Source organism: Vulpes vulpes, chromosome 1 (genome assembly GCF_048418805.1).
Source record: "Vulpes vulpes isolate BD-2025 chromosome 1, VulVul3, whole genome shotgun sequence".
Classification (NCBI taxonomy): domain Eukaryota; kingdom Metazoa; phylum Chordata; class Mammalia; order Carnivora; family Canidae; genus Vulpes; species Vulpes vulpes.
Window position 1 is genome coordinate 126,988,022 of NC_132780.1, and position 12,990 is coordinate 127,001,011.

At 44.3% G+C, this 12,990-nt stretch overlaps 1 protein-coding gene across 2 annotated transcripts in view; it reads right to left on the reverse strand.

The window, feature by feature from the left end:
• RNF168 (ring finger protein 168) overlaps positions 1–9,361 on the reverse strand; it is a 36,687-nt gene extending 27,326 nt beyond the window's left edge. The window contains exons 1-2 of one of the 2 annotated variants that reach the window (XM_025990269.2): positions 9,187–9,361; positions 8,567–8,903 (exon numbers count right to left, since the gene is read on the reverse strand). In XM_025990269.2, the coding sequence (XP_025846054.2) occupies positions 8,567–8,867 (301 nt within the window). In that variant the 5' untranslated portion in view covers positions 8,868–8,903; positions 9,187–9,361. Of the gene's footprint in view, positions 1–8,566; positions 8,992–9,186 lie in introns of those variants that run through there. The other variant, XM_072729735.1, reaches the window with a different exon arrangement.
• Between the last annotated feature and the right edge of the window lie 3,629 nt (positions 9,362–12,990).

Genomic DNA, 12,990 nt, shown 5'->3' on the forward strand with positions numbered 1-12,990 from the left:
CTCCTCTGGAACTTTTAAGAGAACACATCCCTGCTGACAGCATTATCTGGAGCTTCCAGAATCCAGAATTGTGGGAAAATAAATTTCTGTTAAGCCACCTAGTTTGTGGTACTCTGTTATGTCAACCCTAGTAAACTTGTAGAATTTCATGTATATGGGGCGCCTGGGTGACTCGGTGGATAAGCATCTGCCTTAGGCTCAGGTCGTGATCCCGGGATCGAGGATAGAGTCCCACATCAGGCTCCCTTCAAGGAGCCTACTTCTCCTGCCTGTGTCTCTGCCTCTCCCTGTGCGTTGCTGGTGAATAAAGAAATAAAATCTTAAAAAGAAAAAAAAAGAAAAAAAAAGAAAAAAAAAGAATTTCATGTATATGAAGTTCTGGAAAAGGCAAAATTCATCTATGGTGGGAAAAAATAAAAACACTGGTTGACTCATGGAGGGTATGGGTAGAGATTAACTGGAAAGCAAGGGTGATGGTAATATTCTGTATCTTTATAAGGGTTCATGTTACAAAGGGCTGTATGTATGTGAACACTCAATGAAGATATAATTTAGATTTGTGCATTTCACTATATGTAAATTTACATTAAAAGAAGAGTTATAAGCTAACATTGATCCCTCATAAATATGTACACTTACATATTTAAGGGAAAGTGAAATAAATAAGACTGACAGACGGATAGATGAAAGATCTATGACACAGCCAGTATAAAATACGTTACATCCGATTATGGGTATATAAGAGTTCTCTATAAAGTTCTTTCAACTTTTCTCTATGTTTAACATTTTTCAAAGACGCCTGGGTGGCTTAGCAGTTGAGCATCTGTCTTCAGCTCAGGTGGTGATCCTGGGGTCCTCGGATCAAGTCCTGCATCAGGCTCCCTGCATGGAGCCTGCTTCTCCCTCTGCCTATGTCTCTGCCTCTCTCTGTGTCTCTCATGAATAAATAAATAAAATCTTTAAAAATAAATAAGTATACCAAAAATTCTTTTAAAAAAAAGGAAAAAAAACAAGTGTTGGCAAGAATGTGGTTCAACCTACAACTCTTATACGCTACTGGCATGAGTATAAATTGGTAAAACCACTTTGGAAAACTGGTAATATCTCCTAAGACCTACCCAACCTGTAACACCCACCATGGGGTGGTCTTAGGGTATACTGAATATTTAAACTCAGAAAATGACCACAGGACCACATTTGGCATCAATTTAACAGCATGAGAGCAAGGAAGCCAGATAATCCTTGCTCCACAGAAACCAACATTTCTTACATCAACATCATAGGCACAGCTTCCCACAAGGAATATGCTCAGTTACAATGGTCACTATGCTCAGAGGAGCAGAGAGCACAATATCCCAATCAGTATATATAATTCCTTCCAACAGAGTGGCAATTTGTCCAGTTGAGGATCACTTTTCCCATAAGCAACGTTGCCTCGTTACATCATTAACATTCTTACCCTCAGGTTTTGGGGGAAATAAAACTAGAGATTTAATCAAATGATTAAATGATTCTCATCTAGCACAGGAAAGGATTTAACTTTTTTATCCACACTGTGACTCCCAAATTCCACTCTTAGATATATGAATATATCCAACAGAAATGCAGATATGTTTACCAAAATACAAGTATAAAAATATTACAGCACTATTTATAATAGCCCAAAATGCCCAATATCAATGGACATAAAATTTTTCATTGCTTTCACTATTTAATATTCACATAATACAGTACTATACAGTAATGAAGATAAACTGCAATCGTGCATATCACGGATCAATATCTCAATATAATGGTGAGCTAAAGAAGCCAGATACAAGATACAAGATTCCATTTAAATGGGTCAGAACAGGGACACGTGGGTGGCTTAGCGGTTGAGAGCCTGCCTTCATGCCCCAGGGCATGATCCTGGGGTCCCAGGATCCAGTCCCACATTGAGCTCCCTGCATGGAGCCTGCTTTTCCCTCTGCCTGTGTCTCTGCCTGTGTCTCTCATAAGTAAATAAAATCTTAAAAAAAAAAAAAAAAAGGTTCAGAACAGGTAATAGCAATCTATGGTGTTACATGTCAGAACTGTATGTAGTAACAGGGATGGCAAGTGACTACAGACTGGGCCACAAGAAATCAGGAGTTCTGGTGAAGTTCTGGATCTTGACCTGAATCCTGGTTATACGGACATTTTCACTTCAAAAATTCACTGACCTGCAGATTTATGATTTGTACACTTTTTAAGCGCAAGCGAGTGCATGCATGAACACTTGGGCAGGAGAAGGCGGGAGAGAGGAGCGGGAGAGAGGATCCAAAGCAGGCTCTACACCCCACGCTGCATCTCACGACCCTGAGGTTGTGCTGAGTCGAATGAAATCACAAGTCAGATGCTTAACTGACCGAGCCACCCAAGAGCCACTGATTTGTACACTTTTGCATGTATGTTATATTTCAATAGAATTTACATGGAAAACAAAGCAAGGTGAATCAACTTCCAGAACAGAAAGTGAGGAGATCTGTAGACCAGTTCTTCAACAAAACCACCACAACTGAAGAAAGGTATAAATAACTGGTCATATAAAAATCCCTTGGGCAGCCCAGATGGCTCAGCGGTTTAGCGCCTGCCTTCGGCCCAGGGCCTGATCCTGGAGACCTGGGATCGAGTCCCACGTCGTGCTCCCTGCGTGGAGCTTGCTTCTCCCTCTGCCTGTGTGTGTCTCTGCCTCTCTCCCTCTCTCTCTGTGTCTCTCATGAATAAATAAATAAAATCTTCAATAAATAAACAAACAAACAAACAAACAAACAAATAAACAAATATCCCTGTAAATTGTCCTAGGAACATACAGCAAATGAAGAAATATTTCCCAAAAAAATTTACTAAATCTCAGTAAGAAAAATGAGCATCTGTAGCACTTGAACCACAACCTTCTCCCCCCCCCCCCCAAGCTAAATAAGAAGTTGGTTCTATTTCAAGTGGGGTGGCCAACTAATGATGTTGGCTATGATAGTTTGTACTTGTTTTTTGATGTTTCTATGGAGGGTTGACAGCTTGGAGCTGCCTGCCATTTTTCTGACAGCACTCTATCAGCCTTCTTTTAAGTACTTACCACTAAAATTAGCATTATTTTCAAGAATGCCCTTATGCTTGGACTTCTCTACGGTCTATTGTAAATAAAGCCATTTTCTTTGCAGGAGATCTTTGGAGCTCTCAGTTCTTATGGTCTGCCTCTTTCCCTGGGCAAAATCTGAGTTACTGCTCTAGAGCTGGAAGGCAAAGACTATGGCTTACTTCTTTCCTTATGAACAGGGCATTAGGCAGGCATAGTAGCCTCCACAGTCTTCTTGGCTTTCCTTCCCTAGGACCTTTGCCCTATGATTGAGCTGTGATGAAGGCAAGGGGACCCTAATATTCTCTACCTGCTTTGCCTGAGGTAACGAATGCTTCCTTTCTCTGAGTATGAAATGGATGGAGGAAGGGAGCCCATAGTCTCTCAGGTCCACTCATCTGGAATTCAGCCTCTGCAACAGTGAGCTGGCAGGGATAAGACATGCTGGCAGTTTGTTCTTCCCAGAGGGATGCTACAGTCCTTTACCAGGAGCTGGACAGGGAGTCCTGGCTTGGCCACCTCACTTGAAATGGAGGCTCCTTATTATTTAGCTGGGTAGTGGGACGTTAGAACTCTAGAAAATGATCAAAGGTTTACAACAACCAAGAAAATGGTGAATCAGGAAAAAAAGCAACTTAAAAACAGTAGGAAAGTTTTGTGGCACTTTTGCTCTTGCCTCACGTCCTCCTCCGTGTAGTGGTAGTCTTGAACAAGGATATCCACATTCTCAGAATGGAACACTGGTTCCTGGTTCTGGAGGGGGTAGAACATACCCAGGGCAAGACACATGCTCCAAAAACACACAAGACCCCAAACTTTCACTGATCCCTAGGCTCAGTGCAAGCCAGCCTGACTAAGTGCTGAAGAACTGCCTCCACACTGAGCCAATGTTTTAAGACAAAAAGGTGCTTTCTTGTTTTGTTTCTTTAGCTCCTGACATTAAAGGACATCTGTCAAAATGCTAACTGAACACAAGCAAAGGCACAGAGACTCAGGTGACCACACACAACAAGGCATACAGTCTTTGCAAAAATAGTTTGGTAAAGTTAGTAAACAAACGGACTATTATTCAACAATCGAAGAAAATGGTAAACTCTGGGGAAAGGAAGAAATCTGACTTCCAGTGTCACCACACTGTAACATTCAAATGCCCAATTTTCCAAAAAAAAAAAAAAAAAGTCACAAGGCATACAAAGAAACAAGGAAGCATGGACAATTCAAAGGAATATAATAAATTAACAAACTATTTTTGAGGAAGTCCAGACATCAGACTTACTACTAAAAACTTTAAAACAGCCATCTTATCATCAACAAAGGGCACTGACAAAACTGGATATTCACATGTAAAAAAAAAAAAAAAGAAAGAAAAGAAATTGGACCCTTACCCCACACCATACTAAACAAATTAGGTCAAAATGGATGAAAGACTCAAGAATAAGACCTAAAACTATAGAATTCCTAGAAGAAAACAGGAAAAAGCTTCATGACATTGAAGTTTAGCAATAATTTCTTGGATATGACACCAAAACCACAAGTACAAAAAGCAAAAATAGATAAAACAGGACTATATCAAACTTAATAACTTTTGTGCATCAAAGGACATAATCAGTAGAATGAAATAGCAACCAACGGAATGGGAGAAAATATTTGCAAATCTTATCTGATAAGGAGTTAACATCTAGAATATATAAACACCAACAACTCAACAACAAAAAAATCTGATTTTAAAACAAGCAAAAGGGGATCCCTCCCTGGGTGGGGCAGCGATTTGGTGCCTCCCTTTGGCCCAGGGCGCAATCCTGGAGACCTGGATCGAATCCCACCTCAGGCTCCTGGTGCATGGAGCCTGCTTCTCCCTCTGCCTATGTCTCTGACTCTGTGTGTGTGTGTGACTATCATATAAATAAATAAAAATTAAAAAATAAAAAAATAAAAAATAAATAAAAAATAGAACGAGCAAAAGACTTGAACAATTCTCCAAAGATACACAAACGGCCAAAAAAAAATACATGAAAAGATGTTCAAAATTATTAGTCATTAGGGAAATGCAAACCAAAACCACAATGAGACAGCATCTCATACTCATTAAGATGGCTTTATTTATTTTTAAATACTTTATTTATTCATGAGAAACAGAGAGAGCAGAGACACAGGCAGGGAGAGAAGCAGGCTCCATGCAGGGAGCCCGACCTGGGACTCAATCCCAGGTCTCCAGCATCATGCCCTGGAATGAAGGCAGCGCTAAACCGCTGAGCCACCTGGACTGCCCAGGATGGCTTTATTAAAAAAACACCAATACCCCAAAGTAAGAAAGTAACAAGTGCTGACAACAATATGGAAAAATGGGAGTCCTTGCACATTGCTAGTTGAAACGTAAAAGAGTGCAACTGCTACGGAAGAGTATGGCAATCCCTCAAAAACAAAAAACCAAACCAAACCAACAAAAAACACCCACAGAATTAACGTATGACCCAGCAATTTCTTTCTGGGTACATACTCAAAGGAGTTGAAAGCTGGAACTCAAAAACACATTTGCCTGTCACTGTTCATAGCAGCATTATTCACAACAGCCAAAAGGCAGAAGTGACTCAAGTGTCCATTGACAAACAAAATGTGGTAAATACCTCCAATGGAGTATTATTCAGCCATAGAAAGGAATAAAATTCTTTTTTTTTCTTTAAGTAGGCTCCATGCTGGCCATGGAGCCCAGTGAGGGGCTTGAACTCCTGACCCTGAGATCAAGACCTGAGCTGAGATCCAGAGCCGAACATTTAACTCAGGAAAGGAATGAAATTCTAACATATGCTACAATACGGAAGATCCTTGAATACACTAAGTGAAATAAATATGCCAGATACAAAAAGACAAATATTTTGATTCTACTTATATAGATACCTAAAGTGGTCAAATTCATAGAAGCCCGAAGTAGCATGATGGTTAAAAGGGCTGGAGGGAGAGGGAACTGGGGAGTTATTGTTTAATGGGTATGGCGTTTCAGTTTGGAAGATAAAAGAGTTCAGGAGGATGGTGGTGATGGTTGCACACCAGTGTGACTATCCTTAAGGCCACCGAACTGTATAGTCAAAAATGGTGGAAATGATACATTTTTATGCATGCTTGACCACAATTAAAAAGACACAGATACTAAGATACCACTTCACATCTACTAGGATGACTATTTAATATGCACACACACCGGGCAGCATGGGTAGCTAAGCGGTTGAGCGGCCACCTTCAACCCAGGGCGTGATTCTGGGGTCCTGGGATCGACCTCAGAGCCTCCCACATCAGGCTCCCTGCATGGAGCCTGCTTCTCCCTCTGGCTCTCTGTGTCTCCCATGAATAAATAAATAAAATCTTTAAAAAAAAATGCAAACACACCAAAAAAAAACAGAAAATAACAAGTGATGGTGAGGATGTGGAGAAACTGGAACCATTACACGTTGTAGGTGGGAATGCAGAATGGCAAAGCCCTGTGGAAAAATTTGGCAGTTCCTTAAAAAGCTAAACAGAGAACTACCGTATGATCCAGCACTTCCAGTCCCAGGTACATATACAAAAGAACTGGAAACATTCTAATACTTATATATGAATATTCATATCAGCACTACTCAAATAGGCAAAAGATGGAAACAATTCAAATGTTCATCCATAAATGAAAAGATAAAATATAATAATACAATCCATAAAATACTATTTAGTTCTACAAAGGAAGGAAGTACTGATACATAACTGTGTATAATCTTGAAACATAAGTGAAAGCCAGACACAACAGATCACATATTGTAGGAATACACTTGTATGAAATACCTAGAACAAGCAAATACATGGAGACAAAGTAGACAGAAACATGGGGAGAACGCCTTCTGCTCAGGGTGTGATCCTGGGGTCCTGGGATGGAGTCCCACATCGGGCTCCCTGTGAGGAGCCTGCTTCTCTCTGCCTGCATCTTTGCCTCTCTCTCGAATAAATATATAAAAATCTTAAAAAAAAAAAAAAAGAAAGAAAGAAAAGAAAGAAACATAGGAGGAAAGAGTGGGAAAACAGAAGAATGGAGAACCATTGCCTAATAGCTAAAGAATTTGGGGTGAGGAAAAAGTTTGGAAACATAGTGCTGAAAGTTGTACACTGTGAATATAATTAATGCCATTAGGCAGCCGGGGTGGCTCAGTTTAGCACAGCCTTCAGCCCGGGGTGTGATCCTGAAGACCTAGGATCCAGTCCCACGTCCAGCTCCCTGCATGGAGCCTGCTTCTCTCTCTGCCTCTCTTTCTCATGAATAAATATTTTTCTAAAAAATGCCATGAATATGCTTTAACACACTTAAAATGGTTAAAATGGCAAATGTTATGCTTTATATATTTCACCATGATTTTGAAAAAAAAAAAAAAAAAAACTCATGATGTAAAATACCAAAGCCACTGAACTGTGAACTTCACATGTATCCATTCGTGGGACGCCTGGGTGGCTCAGTGGTTGAACAGCTGCCTTTGGCTCAGGGTCCTGGGATCTGGTCCTGCATTGGGGTCCTCAGAGGGAGCCTTGCTTCTCCCTCTATCTCTCATGAATAAATAAATAAAATCTTTAAAAAAAAATGACTGAACTAGGGGCCCTTGGGTGGCTCAATGGTGGAGCATCTGCGTTCAGTTCAGGTCAGGATCTTGGGGTGCTGGGATGAGTCCAGCATCCGGCTCCCTGCATGGAGCCTGCTTCTCCCTCTGCCTGTGTTTCTCCACACACACACACACACACACACACACACACACACACACACACACCCCGGTGTCTCTAATGAATAACTAAAGAAAATCTGCAAAAAAAAAAAAAAAAAATCACTGAACTAGATGGAACCAGTCACTGAAAGCTGTTTTTAGGTTCACTGCATGCTTAAGAATTAAATGAATGGAGATGTACAGCCAGGTAAGTTTCTGTATTTCCGGTGCTGCTGCTGCTCCGCGGACTACTGCTCATCTGTGAATATTTATGTCACCTTCACATGACGGAAGGCTCTAAGTGGGCCATTCTTGGGGCGTTGGTTGTTTCTTAACTTTTCATTTTTAACCCAACTGAACGTAGCCTGGGCATTATAACAACGGACAAAATCTTAACCGTCGACCTCGACATTTTGGGATCCATAAAACCCAAATCCTCGAGGAAAAAAAAATCTAGACACGTATCAACCGGTTTCTAGTGTGTGGAACACAAATGGATTGGCGGTTGTTCAGTTTTTGTTTTGTTTTGAATATTTCTGTAAGTTATTCATTCATGACAGACACACAGAGAGAGAGAGAGGCCCAGACACAGGCAGAGGGGGAAGCAGGCTCCACGCAGGGAGCCCGACGCGGTACTCGATCCGGAGACCGTCCGGGGTCACAGGCGGCGCTAACCGCTGCACCACCCGGGGGGGGGGGGGTCCCCCGGGATTCACTTTTTAAAGGATTTTTTTTTTTTCTTTCTTCCCCGCAGACTCACCGACGTCCTCCGCCTCCTGCCCCGAGGCCCTGCGCTTGCACTCCCGGGCGTAGTGTTTCTGGATGACGGCCCACAGCTCGGCGTTGACCAGGGAATTCCTCCGGGTGTGGTACCGGGTCCACGAAGAGAGCCGGCGGCGGCAGAACGGGCAGCACAGACTCGCCTTCTCCACAGTCGCCTGGAAGCACGGACTGCACAGCGTGTGGCCGCACGGCAGCGTGATGGGCTCCACCAGGATGTCCACGCAGATGCGGCACTGGCACTCCGACAGGGAGGGGACGGCGCGGCGCGCGGCCGCCATTTCCGGAAGCTAGCGGGCCACCCCCGCCATCGACCCCTGCAAGACAAAGGCGCTCGTGGCGGGCCCCACCGCGCCGGACGCCGCCCTGCAGCCGGCGCCGCGGGATTCACACCCGCGCCCGAGGCCGACCGCGCGCGCGCAGCCGCACGGAGCCGCCGGGGGAGCCAGGCTGCGGGGTCACCACAGCAGCGGCGGCGAGGCGGGCGGGACGCGCCGACGGCCCCGCCTCCCCCTCACCCGCCGGGCGCCCCGTTGGCTCGCGGCGGCCGCGCCCCAGGCCGCGCAGGCGGGAAGCGCGGCGGCAGCACTTCCGTCTTACCGTGGTCGCAGGCGCGCCCCGCGGACCCCCGTTCGGGCTTCCGCGCGCCTCCAGCGGCTCCCAGACCGCGCTCCCCTTTCTCTCGTCAGCCGCAAACGCTCGTCGCCGCGGTGCTGCCGCAGCGACGCGGCAGGAGCTGTGACGTCACAGCCGCAGGCCCGCCCCCGGGCAGCGCGGCGGCGGGGCGGGACTTCCGGGTCCTGGGGGCTTCCGGAGCTTCGCCCGCCGGGGCTCGGTCCTGCGGCGCCGCCGCTGTCGCTCGGCTCGGGCTGCTGCTCGCGGGTCCTGCGGAAGCCCGGGAGGGTCGCGAGCGTGGGCTGCGGCACGGAAAGGGAAACTTCGACACAAGTTAGAGACCCAACAGGGGGCAGCCCGGGTGGCTCGGCCGTTTAGCGCCGCCTGCAGCCCAGGGCGTGACCCCGGGTCGCGGGATCGAGCCCCACCTTGGGCTCCCTGCGTGGAGCCTGCTTCTCCCTCGGCCTCTCTCTCTCTCTCTGTGTCTCTCATGAATAAATAAGTAAAATCTTTTAAAAAATAAAATAAAAATAAAGACCCAACAGGAGGCAGCCCAGGTGGCTCAGCGGTTTAGCGCCGCCTGCAGCCCAGGGCATGACCCCGGGTCGCAGGATCCACTCCCACCTTGAGCTCCCTGCACGGAGCCTGCTTCTCCCTCTGCCCGTGTCTCTGCCTCTCTCTCTCTCTCTCTCTCTCTCTCTCTCTCTCTCTGTCTCTCATGAATAAATAAATAAAATCTTAAAAGAAAAAAAAAAAAAAGACTCAACAGTCATTTTTAAAAATGCTTCCCGGGGCCCCTGGGTGGCTCAGCAGTTGAGCATCTGCCTTGGCTCAGGTCGTGATCCCGGGTCCTGGGATCGAGTTCTGCATCCAGCTCCCTGCAGGGGGGTGGGGGTCTTCATAGGGAATTACAGGATCAGGGCGGTTTCCCCGGGAATCCGGTGTGAGCTGCCCTGCAAGGCCCTGGGTCTCCAGCCTCCAGCCTCAGGACCAGCGCTGCCACCGGCCATCCAGGACTTTTTTTTTTTTTTTTTTTTTTTCTGCATCCAAGTCTTGTTACTGAGTATCAATGTCCGTACCCAATTTTTGGAAAAGAGATTCTTGGAAAAGGGAAAGGGAGGGAGAGGCCTCAAGAATGAGGAAGAGAAAAATTTGTTCAGTTCAAAGTCAAGATTTGATGAACCATTACTGTGTCCGTCTTCAGTTCCATCCATTTCTATGGCGGTTTCATAGGACTTGGGAAGACAAACTACAGGATTGCCTCGATTCTGGGGCTTAGCTGTCATATGCATGATTTGTAATGTACTCCTGTACTATTCCAATCTAGAGCAACCAAAACTACGAAAGAAGTAAAAAAATATTTTAGTATTTTGCGCACTCTGAAATGAGTTTTCCACTTTGATACTAAATTCTTGCGCTGACAACTGATCCTACTGTTTTGAATTCTATGAAAAACGTAGGTTTTGGGGATGCCTGGCTGGCTTAGTTGGTAAAGCATGCAACTCTTAATCCCATTTGAGCTTGAGCCCCACATTGGATGTAGAAATTACTTAAAAAAAATTTTTTTTTATTTTAAAAAAAGTAGGTTTGGGCTAGAGAAAATACAGGGATTAAATAGACTCATCCCTAGCACTTGGGAATTAAAGCCCAGAGACAGAGTTACTGTTTAATGGTTACAGAGTTCATTTTCAGACTGACTGTAGTGATGGTTGCACAGTGTTATGAATGTATCTAATATGCTGAACTGTCCACTTAAAATGATTAAGATGGTAAATTTTATGCATATTTTACCGCAATAAGAAAAATTTTTGAAAAACAACAAAAACTAAATGAAAAACAATAAAAGTCAGGCTTGAGTTCTTGAGGAAATGTTGCATAGATGTGGAGGTAGAGAAAAATATCACTGTGCATGAATACAATCTTTGAGGTGTTTTGGGTTTGCTAAGCCATTCAGGTTGGCTGCATGGTTTCCAGAGGAAGCCAAAGCAAGGAGGCGTGGGCCCTTGATAGAGAGCTTTGGGAACTTTTGTTTTGTTTTAATGTGAATTCAGAAATCTTTGGTTGTCATCCACTTGTCCATGATATCAACACCTCAGCCTAAAATTGCAGGCTCCTTAATATGGTCCCAACCTGCTTTTCCCTGTGGAATCTCCCATTATCCTTTTTTTTTTAAGATTTTTTTTTTTTTTAATTTATTTATTTATTCGAGAGAGGCGGGAGAGAGAGAGGTGCATGTGCCTGTGTGCACGGTGGGGGAGGGGCACAGAGAGTGCGATAAACTCCAGCCAACTGTGCTCAGTGTGGAACCCGTTTCAAAGCTGGATCCCATGACCCTGAGATCATGACCTGAGCCAAAACCAAGAGATGGACACCCAACCAACTGAGCCACCCAGGTGCCCCTCTCCCATTATTCTTTTAAAGACTGAACTATGATCTAGTTGCTGGCATCCAAATCTTGTGCTTTCAGACCATTGTCTGAAATCTTAATTCATTTTAATGAATTACTTTGTTGTTTTGCCTACTTGAAGGATCAACTCAATGTACTTCCTCCAGGAAATATTTCTTAACCACACAGTGATAGCCCTCCTCTGAACTCACCCAATCATATATTGCCTAGTGATAGTGGTTTTTATTATAGTCTTATCTTCTAAGACTTGCATTTTGATTTCTGTGTTCAGGTATTTATGTGTTTTTATGTCTGTGTAGTAGATCCATATTATGTGTTTCCTCAGGTTTCCTTGGCGTTGTTTACTTTCTGAACCCACAGTCCCTGTTCTGCCTGGGGCTGACCTATTGCATTTCTAGAATCTCTGGCTCTTCCTATCACTTCTGGACTCCAGTGAAACACTGCGCTGAGCAATGCAGGCACTGGATTTCCACTGACTGGGAGGGCTTAGATGATGCATCTTGGAAGTATGGTGGGAGGGTCACTCCCCATAGAACAAACTTTGGCCCACTGGAAACCGTAGATGAAGCAAGCATGACAGAGAAATTCCCTTTCCATCTACCTTTCAAGGCATGTTTTCTCTAAACAGTATGCCTGGAGACGACAAGACAGTGAGTGCATTTTTTTTTTAAGATTTTATTTTATTTTATTTATTTTTTAATTTTTTTTAATTTATGATAGTCACAGAGAGAGAGAGAGAGAGGCAGAGACATAGGCAGAGGGAGAAGCAGGCTCCATGCACTGGGAGCCCGACGTGGGATTCGATCCCGGGTCTCCAGGATCGTGCCCTGGGCCAAAGGCAGGCGCTAAACCGCTTCGCCACCCAGGGATCCCAGATTTTATTTTTAAGTAATCTCTACACCCAACATGGGGGTCGAACCTACAACCTACAAGTTAAGGGTCAAATACTCTACCAAGTGAGCCAGCCAGGTGCTCCAACACTGGGTACACTTATCTGCCAAACAAGCTGCTGTATCTCATGTTACCTCATTTTGGTTGATCTGAATTGGTACCTCCCAAATAAAACACTCACGCACTTAACCTTTACCTAGAAGACGGTCCACATTTTTAAATGTTTCTGTTATTCTCAGCACCTAGCACCTGGCATTGGTGTTCAATAAATATATCTTCTTAATTTTTTAAGATTTTATTTTTAAGTAATCTCTGTACCCAACGTGGGGCTCAAACCTACAGCCCTGAGATCAAGAATCACATGCTCTATCAACTGAGCCAGCCAGGGGCCCCAATAAATATTTTCATATATAGTCAGTGTCTAAGAGTTCCCTTTCCAGTGTAAAATAACTGTGGTAGTGTACCAGAGTGAAAATGCACAACATACAATA